The 9,365-nt window shown below is 50.0% G+C and overlaps 1 protein-coding gene across 1 annotated transcript; it reads left to right on the top strand.

Moving 5' to 3' along the window:
* The first annotated feature begins 6,331 nt into the window (after positions 1–6,331).
* Clps (colipase) lies at positions 6,332–9,131 on the top strand. The gene is made up of 3 exons (XM_046464369.2): positions 6,332–6,476; positions 8,088–8,210; positions 8,851–9,131. Exons 1-3 carry the CDS (start codon positions 6,396–6,398, stop codon positions 8,980–8,982), a joined length of 336 nt encoding a protein of 111 aa, XP_046320325.1. The 5' UTR covers positions 6,332–6,395; the 3' UTR covers positions 8,983–9,131.
* Positions 9,132–9,365: the final 234 nt, after the last annotated feature.

The following is a 9,365-nucleotide window of genomic DNA, read 5'->3' on the forward strand; positions in this document are numbered from 1 at the left end:
AATGGATAGAAGATTTGAACAAACACATCAAAGAAGATATACGTGTGGCAAATATGAAAAAATGTTTGACATCAGTAGTTAGTAGAAAGGTGCAAATTAAACAATGACACAGTGATATACACCTGATAGAAAGGCTAAGTTACAAAACAGCAACAACTGGTAACTCCAAGACAGTGAGGATGTGAAGCAACTAGAACAAATATATTGCTTATGGGAATGTATATTGGTTCAGCCACTTTGGAAAGCTCTTAAAAGACTCTCCTAGAAACCAAAACAAACTTTTGCCATATGACCCAACATCTCACTATTAGATACTTGTCCCAGAAAAATGAAAACTTGTGTTCACACAAAAACCTGAAAGTGTGCACACACAATATGTGCAACAGCTTTCTTCATGATTGCCCAAATCTTCTGAGAAATAACATGAAGCTTCTTCAACTAGCACGTGCATAAACACACTGTGTTTCCATCCATACAGTGGACTATTACTGGGTGATATGAAGAAACAAACTTGGGGGGCTGGGGTGGTGGCTCAGCAGGAGAGCGCTTGCCTAGCACGTGTGAGGGCCTGGGTTCAATACTCAGCACCACACAAAAATAAATAAATTATATTTATTTGGGCTGGGCATGTACTCAATGGTTGACCACATGCTTAACAGGTGCTTTGCCTTGATTTAATCCCCAGCACCAAAAAACCACAATTGTTTTTTTTTTCAAGAAAAAAAATTGTTGATACCCACTCATGCATGAACCACAAAGAACATTATGCTGAGTAAAAGAGAAGAAGTCAAATCCAAAAAAAAGTACATGCCATGTAATTAAATAGGAAGAACATTAAACTATAAGGAATGAAAACAAGGCTAGGTGTGGTGGGGCAGGCCTGTAATCCCAGCAGCTCAGGAGGCTGAAGCAGGAGGATCACAAATTCAAAGCCAGCCTCAGGAAAAGCAAGGTGCTAAGCAACTCAGAGAGACCCTGTCTCTAAATAAATACATACAAACTAGGGCTGGGAATGTGGCTCAGTGGTCAAGTGCCCTTGAGTTCAATCCCCCGGAACCCCACCTTCTCCCCCAAAAAAGAAAACGAATTTGTAGTTTCTAGGATCTGGTGGGCATAGATTAGTACAAAGAAGTGGTGTGAGGGGATATTTTAGGGTGATGGAAGGGCTCTGTAGTTACATGACTGCATTTGTCAAAACTCATAGATCTTCATACTAAAATGGGTGAATTTTATGATATTAATTATTCCTCAATATTAAAAAGTGGGATTGCTTTTGTTGACGGGGTCTTCAATCCTGACTCTTAAGAGGGGAGAGGATACCAATGTACGGAGGCAGCCGGAGTATGTGCGGAATTTAAGAAATGCCTGTCCTGACTCCCATAACTGCCAGAGTAAAATTAATGAAAGGAAGAAAATAATTCAGTAGCCCAACACAGTAATCAGGGCGATGAGGGGCGAGTAGGTCTGAGTCAATGAACAGCATAAAGAACATTAACGGGCAGAGGTGCTGATTGAGAGCAAAAGGGATCCAAGTTGTAAGCACCACTTCTGCCACCAGGTGGCGCCTGCAGACGCGACTCCAGCATCTACCGGGATTTTCTTCTTCGCTGTGACGTGTATACATTTATGTATCTTCCTCTTTTTTCATTCTCTTTCGACGTGGATAACTTTACAGTTTGGCCCCTAAGATGCACAATAGTGAGATATGATCAAGACCAAACTAGAAGAAGGCATCACACGGAGATCCTGGACTTAGAGGTGAGCCGTGACTGTGAGACCTCAAGCTGTCTCCTGCACCTGACCGGCTCACAACCTAGTGGCTCGAGCCCTACGAACTGCGATGTGTTTGAAGGGAATACTGGCAAGGAATGGAAACTATAAAATAAAGGGAAAAAAGAGTTCAGAGGATGTGACCAGCCAGAGATATGAACTGTCATAAGAGAACAGAGAGCACACTCAGTACCCATAACTTCAGCAGGACCAGAGGATGAGGTGAGATAAGCGACGTCATAGCAGCCCCTGGGAACCCAGGAGATCATAAAGACCCCTCCCTTGCTGCCTTGAAGCCTCCGAGACTCCACACCATGCTTGATCTAATCTTGGTCAGGAGAATGGAGGGGAGGGGGCCTAGAAGGAGAATGGCAATCTTAAAATCACATATGCTTCACTTCCTGTCCCCACCTAAATAAGACAGAGGCTGGACAGTCAGAAAAAATTTACAAGCTGCAATTGTTACAAACCCCAATTTGTCACTTGAATCTTCTTGGGGAAGGGAATTTGTGGGCTAGGTAACCAATGGAATGGATGGGGCTCTCTACTATAGCTGTTTGCCCAGAATCTTGCGCCCTTCTTTGGTAATAAAACCCACTCTGTTCAGAAAGGGATTACTTCCCATTTCATGAGACCCAGGTGGGGCTGTTCACCCCAGAGTTCCACCCAGTACCCATCCTGGGCAGGCGACTGGAGGATACAAGCTCTGTGATCCAGAGTCTGTGTATGGGGGATTGGTTTGGGTTTGGGGTTTGTTTGTTTGTTTGTTTGGGTTTGGGGGGGTTGTTGTTGTTGTTGTTTGTTGTTTTTGGTTTTGAGACTGAGTCTCCCTCTCCTGCTGGGCTTAGGAGTTTCTCCTGCCTGGGCCTCCCAGTGCTGGGACTGTAGGCACGTACCACTGCCCTGACCTCTCTCTGGGGAGTTTGAATCTTGAGTGGATCCCTGCCTGCTCTCTGCTCTGGCTCCATGGTTGTGGCTCGTCTGACCCTGATCCAGGACTGTGAGCCCTTTTGCAGAATCGAGATGTCTATCTTTGTGACTTGGACAAAAGTAATACATTATAGAGATACAGGAGATTTTCAGGCCTTCAGGGGCAAGAGTACAGCCAGTTGTGGGGAGTGAGTGTGTGTGTGTGTGTATGTGTGTGTATACCCAGATCTGAAAATCCATTGGGAAGTCAACGCATGGCTGCCAATACTTCTCTGTGACTGACTGATCTGTCCTTCCATCTCTCAGTCAACTCATTCAGTTTCTTCATCAGCACACAGAAAACTGCCCTCCAGGGCTTCCCCACTTCCATGTAACAGACAAGCTTGAGAGGGGCTGTCAGACACAGATCTATATCCCAGGAGGCACCTTGGCTCAGATGCCATCCCTTCCCCTGTCCTTTGTGGTGAGGAGCAGAGATGGCTTATTTACTAGAATGGCTGCCAGAGGCTCACCCTGTAGGTCTGGAGTAGATCATAGAGAAGGTAAACGGCAGTCACCCCAGAGGAACTCCAAGGCCACTGTGCCTCAGCCTCCCTCAACAGGAGGCATGACACCACCCCATGAATGGAAACTGACCAGGAGAAACCTTACTTTTTACTTTCTCTGTTTTGTGGTCCAGGAACTCACATGTGCTAGGTGAGCGCTCTACCACTGAGCTACACCCCTACCCTGCTTTTTTTTTTCTTTTTAAGATACAGCAGCTACATTATATAGATTTGAATCTTAAGCACACAACCAGATGGATTTTACATCTGTTTTCAATTTCAAGGCTGAGAACAACTCCAGCACTCTAGAGGGCTCTCTCAGGGCCTCCTTCTCATTAATGTCCCCCAGAAGGGGGATGAAAAGTGTCCCAATTTCCCAACTTTCCTCACTATCAGTGAGTTTTGCCTCTTCTTGACCTTCAGGTAGATGGATCTTGCAGTCTGTGTTCTTTGTCTCTGACTTTTCTTGTTTTCATCTTATTTATTTATTTATAATTTATTTATTCTGATTAGGTATATATGACAGCAGAATACATTTCGATTCATTGTATATAGCTGCAGCACAACTTTTCTCGGGTTCTCTGACTTTTCATGTTCAACATTATGCCAGAAAAATTGTCCCATATGGTTGAAATGAGCTCAGTTTTAAATTTAAAAAAATTTTTTAATTAAATTAACTATCTGTTTAAAGACAGTCTCACTATGTGGACCAGGCTGGACTCAAAATCCTGGGCTCGTGCTGGGGTTGTGGCTCAGCAGTAGCGTGCTCGCCTAGCACGTACGAGGCCCTGCGTTCCATCCTCAGCACCACGCAAAAATAAATAAATAAAATAAAGGCATTGTGTCCAACTACAACTAAAAGTAAATATTTAAAAAAAAAATCCTGGGTTCAGGTGATCCTCCCACCTCAGCTCTGAGTAACTGGGACTACAAATATGTTACTGCACCCAGTTCGTTTTTGGGGTTGTCTTTTGTTTTGGTTTCTTGAGAGGGAGAACCCCAGAAAGAAACTCTATTCATTTATCTAGCAGTACTATGGATCAAAGCCAGGGCCTTGGGCATGTGAGGCTAGTGTTCTACCACCAATCCACACCCCCAGCCCCCAATCTCTCTTAGATTAGATTAGAAGGCTGGCTAACCTTATGAGGTTTGGATACAAAAAATATCTAATTTTTGCTTATGTTTTGAAAGCACATAGATCTGTCAGAGCTCTCTTTGCTGTTCTCTGCATTTGTAATGGCAAAACCTCCAATCTCGATCCTCTGGGAAGTTGGCGGTGGCCAGTTGGGGAAAAGACTGGTGCATGTTCACAGCTCCTCTGGTTTCTTCTGCAGCCTCCTGCCTTGACTTGGGAGAAGGCACCATGATTATCTCCCTGTGGCTCCCCTCCCACAGGCAGGGGGTGCAGATGGGGGGCAGCAGGTAGAGGAAAGAGGGGCCAGGCTGGGCTCAGGGCAAAGTGATTTCAAACACTGACTCCCCTAAAGTGAGAGGACAGTGTTCCTTTCTGCCTCTCTGCAAGCAGGTGGGCTTCTCTTATTTGGAGAGTCTCCTGGCTCATTCCTCCGTGTTCCATGTCACAGGGATGCGGGGGTGAGGAAAACTGGTGGTGTTCCAGGAGCTGAGCCCCTGACATGTAGTGGGAGCCTCCACAGGGGTTCCATATACTTTGATTTACTTGATCCTGGCCTTAAGAAGTAGGAGTCATCATCACCTTGAGGTAGGTAAGGGAAAGAGGCTCGAGGAGCTTGCCAAGTTTAAATCACTCATCCAAGGTCAAGGAGCTGGAAGCCGTGCTCCAGGCAGCCCAATCTGGGGCCTCCCAGAGGGGCTGCTTTCCACCCGAGGATGGGGCAGGAAGGAGGGGGCCGGGTGATGTGTGCTCTGGCTGCAGCGCCTTGACCTGCAGGGAAGCTGCTCTGTTTGTACACCTGAGTCCACGCGGGCAGCTGCGCCCTTCCCAGCCTCCAGCCCTGCTCCCCCTGAGGTTCCGGAGACCTCCTCATTCCCATCCAAGACTTGTGACTGCTCGTGCCAACGTGTGGCCTTGGGGTGGGAGGACTGGAGACTTAACTAGAGGGATGTTGCAATTGCAGGTGGCGAGTGAGGTGAGAAGGGAAGAGGAGAGGTTGCTGGAGAAGCCCCTCTTGGGGGCCCGAACTGCTCCTGTGGGCAGCCCTCTGGAACGAGGGCAGAGGCGGTGGGCCAGACAGAGGACAGAGACCCTGGCCAGGGCTGAGGAGCTGGCTGACCCCAGGGACCTCTGCCTGCATTAGAGGCCTGGGAGAACGAGGAGGCTGTGTCTACTCCTTACCTGAGCCGGGCACTGCCAAACACTGGGTTTGAGTGGGGCCAAAGGCAGGGCTGGGACTAGAGTGGAGGAGGAGAGGCACCTAGGACACAGAATGCCATCGGGCCCTCGCTCCCAGGTGCCTCTCGTGCCCCGCCCCAGTCCCTGCCCTGCCCAGGAGCTTAGGGTCAGAGGGCAGCTAGGACTCTACCTCCTTGCAAACCAGACCTGTTCCAAGCACTGTGCATATGGTCATATGTAACATAGGTAGAGTTTGCTAATTCTATAATTCTGTTACTTCATTCAACACATACCTGTGTGTTAGGTTGACCCTCACAGTTCTTGAAATTATCCCCATGGACAGATAAGAACACTGAGCCAGAACAGTTAGGTAACTTGTCCGCTAACAACTTGTGCACCTAAGTATTCAAAGTCCATTATTTTTCTTTCTCTATTTATTTATTTTTTCAGTACTGAGGATTGAATCAGGGCCTTGGACACTCCTGTACCACTGAACCACACCCAGAGTACACGCTTTTAAACATAACGCAACATCGCATGTATGCATTCCCTCCCTCCCTCTCTCTCTCTCTCTCTCTCTCGCTCGCTCTCTCTCTCTCTCACACACACACACTCACACACACACACACACCAGATGCTGTCTAGCCACCTTATCAGGACCTCCCCACCCCCAGCAGATTGGCCACAGCTGTGCTTCTGCTCACGGCAGGCCCTGGGGTATGCAGAAGAAGGTGGGTCACATGTGGACAGGGCCCCTTTTAAGGCCCCACCACCCCAGCTAACTCGTCTTCTGCCACCTGACCTGCCGGCTGCTACCCACACCAACTGTACCACTCACCATGAAGGTTCTTGTCCTTCTGCTTGTCACCCTTGCCGTGGCCTATGCAGCTCCTGACCCCCGGGGAATCCTAATCAACCTGGTAAGGGGGTGTGTAGGGAAGGCACATCTGAGCCTCCAGGCGGGGATTTTGTGAGTTTGGATCTTGGCCTCTGATGTCCTCAGCTGGAGCTGCTCAGGGGCTCTTTTCCTTGATTGCTCAGCCCCCTCCTGCACCTCTTCCCAGGGTGCCCCCAAAAGACTCATTGACAGTTCAGACTCAGGCTGGGATATGCTCAGAGCAGGGTGGTGGCAGAGTAGTGGCCCTGGGCTGGTGTTGGGACCCATGGGGTCCAGACAGATGGAAAGTCTGGTGTGAGGAAGTAATGGCTTGAGCCAGATCCAACCCTATGGATTCTAGTACTGACTGTAGCCCACTCCCTGGCCCGGTGTTCCCATCTGTAATGTGCCCAGTTGGCCCCAAACAGGAACTCCCTGTTGCTCCAGCTTCCACACCCTGAGGTGCCTGTAAAAGCTGAGGCACATTACCCTGCAAGGCTCCCCTCCCCCCACAGGCTTTTGCATAGCATAATGGGCATCCAGGATCCTCCATGCCCATCCCGTCCAGAGGGAAGAAGTGTGGCACTGGGTGGCTGCTGTACCTGGCTGTGAGGAAGCATTCTATAAAATCAGAGCCTGGAACCCTGGCTCAGAGGGTCCCATGCTCTAGAAAGCTTCACCTATTCACGGCATGGTGGCACATGCCTGTAGTCCCAGTGGCACTAGAGGCTGAGGCAGGGAGATCACAAGTTCAAAGCCAGCCTCAGCAATCTAGGGAGGCTGTAAGCAACTTAGTGAGACCCTTTCTCTAAATAAAACATAAAAATGGTTGGGATGTGGCTCAGTGGTTAAGCACCCTAGGTTCAACTCCGGGTACCAAAAAGAAGAGAGAGAGAGAAAACAAAAGAGAGAGAGAGAGAGAGAGAGAGAGAGAGAGAGAAACAGAGAGGAAGCTTCACCCGCGATCCTGGCTTCTGACTTACAGTGGCTCACTCCTATGCGCCAGATACAGTTCTGAATGCCTCACAATAACACCAGGAGACTATTCTTATCCACCACCCTCACAAGGAGAGAAGTTAAGCACCAGCCTGAGTCACACAGCTGGAAAGGGGTGGCATTGGAATTGGCGCTGGGGCGGGCGAGCCCCAGGTTGCCTCACCTCCACAGGTCACACAGGGCAAGTCCCGCATGGCAGCCACTCAGTGCCAAGGTTCTTTCGCTCCTGGCAGGGACAGGCTTGGAGGGTCCAGGATACCCCTGTGATGCTAGGCAAAAAACTGTGGGGGGAAGGGGAGTCTTAAGGGGTGATGGACTTCAATTTTCAGACTCCTCAAAGGAATGTGGGAGCTGGAGCCACTGGGAAACCCTGTCTTGGAGTCATCTGTGCAATCTCCAGAGGGGATCACTGAGGCCCAGGGAGTTGGTAGTTACAGCCAATACTAGAAGCCTTGGGTTCCGACCCAGCCCAGGGCTGCCTCTCTGCCACCACACTGCCCACTCCTCACGTGGGTGGAGTGCAGAGAGGCCACCGGACCCAGGGCTGAACTCCTTCACACACACTCTTACTGAGGGAGGTAGTGTCAGGGGTGAGTGGGATGGGGCTGGTGGCGAAGGGCATGGGGAAGGGCGCTGGGCTCACTGTCTGTCACTGCAGGAAGATGGCGAGATCTGCATGAACAGTGCCCAGTGCAAGAGCAGCTGCTGCCAACACTTCAGCCCCCTGGGCGTGGCCCGCTGCACACACATGGCCAGCGAGAACAGCGAGTGCTCACCCAAGGTGGGGACTGGGGAGTTGGGAAGAGAGGACGGAGGATGGTCCTTGAGGCTTGGAATGGGGTCAAGGACCTTGAATACTGAGGGTGTGAGCAGAGAGAGGTCAACAGGTGTCAAAACACAGTCCCATCTGCCACACCTCAACCCTCCTAACTGGCCACGGAGATGGGTGGGGCAGGGAATCGTTATTCCCATTTCATGGGTGGGTAAATAAAGACTCCCCAGAGAAATCAAGTTAGTAAGAATGCCAGGTGTGGTGGCCCACGCCTGTAATCCCAGCGGTTTGGGAGGCTGAGACAGGAGGATATGAGTTCAAAGCCAGCCTCAGCAAAAGCAAGGTACTAAGCAACTCAGTGAGACCCTGTCTCTAAATAAAATACAAAATAGGGCTGGGGATGTGGCTCGGTGGTCAAGTGCCCCTGAGTTCAATCCCCAGAATCAAAAAAAAAAAAAAGTAAGAGTAAGTGAGTCACAGTGGAGACCAGACCTGAACCTCTCGGGCCCACAGCACTCCCTAGGGAAGCCATCGGGAGAAACACCCTCTGAAAAGGGAGGGGGCTGCTGGTTCTCCCTCCAGGCAGGGGGCAAATGATGCCCAAAGCAGCCCCCAACAGTCTGTGACTCCACTGGCTCTGGCTCTGCAGACAGTCTATGGGATTTACTACAAGTGTCCCTGCGAGCGGGGCCTGACCTGTGAGTCGGACAGGACCATTATTGGCGCCATCACCAACACCAACTATGGTATCTGCCTTGATGCTGGACGCTCCAAGGAGTAAGACCACCCCTGACTCCTGCACCTAGCCCGGCAGGCTGCGCAGGACCCTTCTCTTGTCTTCCATCTCTTATCTTTGGCTGGCCACCTCCTTGACCAGCACCTCTGTCACCTGATTGGGTTCTTGGCAATAAAACCTGCCTGCAAACCTTCCCTGCTCCTGTGTGTCCTTGCTGGGTCAGGGTCTCCCTTGATACTGCATCAAGCCTTTGCCCACCAGGGCAGGTGTCCAGCAGGCCAAAGATAGAGGAATGGGTCCAGGACCAGGAAGGATGTGCTTGAACAGATTGGGGACTAGAGACAAGGCTCCGGCGGGCCAGGAACTTATTCATTTCTGGGAGCAATTACTCCGCTCTGGGATGTACCTGGGATGTCCCTGCAATTCCC

This window comes from Marmota monax, unplaced genomic scaffold (genome assembly GCF_021218885.2).
Source record: "Marmota monax isolate L192 unplaced genomic scaffold, Marmota_monax_Labrador192_F-V1.1 WCK01_AAM20220418_F8-fsc00211, whole genome shotgun sequence".
NCBI lineage: Eukaryota > Metazoa > Chordata > Mammalia > Rodentia > Sciuridae > Marmota > Marmota monax.

Bases quoted from the DNA above. Each gene is read 5' to 3' on its own strand.
- Clps (XM_046464369.2), top strand. From the start codon at position 6,396: ATGAAGGTTCTTGTCCTTCTGCTTGTCACCCTTGCCGTGGCCTATGCA. The intron at 6,477-8,087 runs GTAAGGGGGTGT...CTGTCACTGCAG, and splicing joins GGGGAATCCTAATCAACCTG to GAAGATGGCGAGATCTGCAT. The intron at 8,211-8,850 runs GTGGGGACTGGG...CTGGCTCTGCAG, and splicing joins ACAGCGAGTGCTCACCCAAG to ACAGTCTATGGGATTTACTA.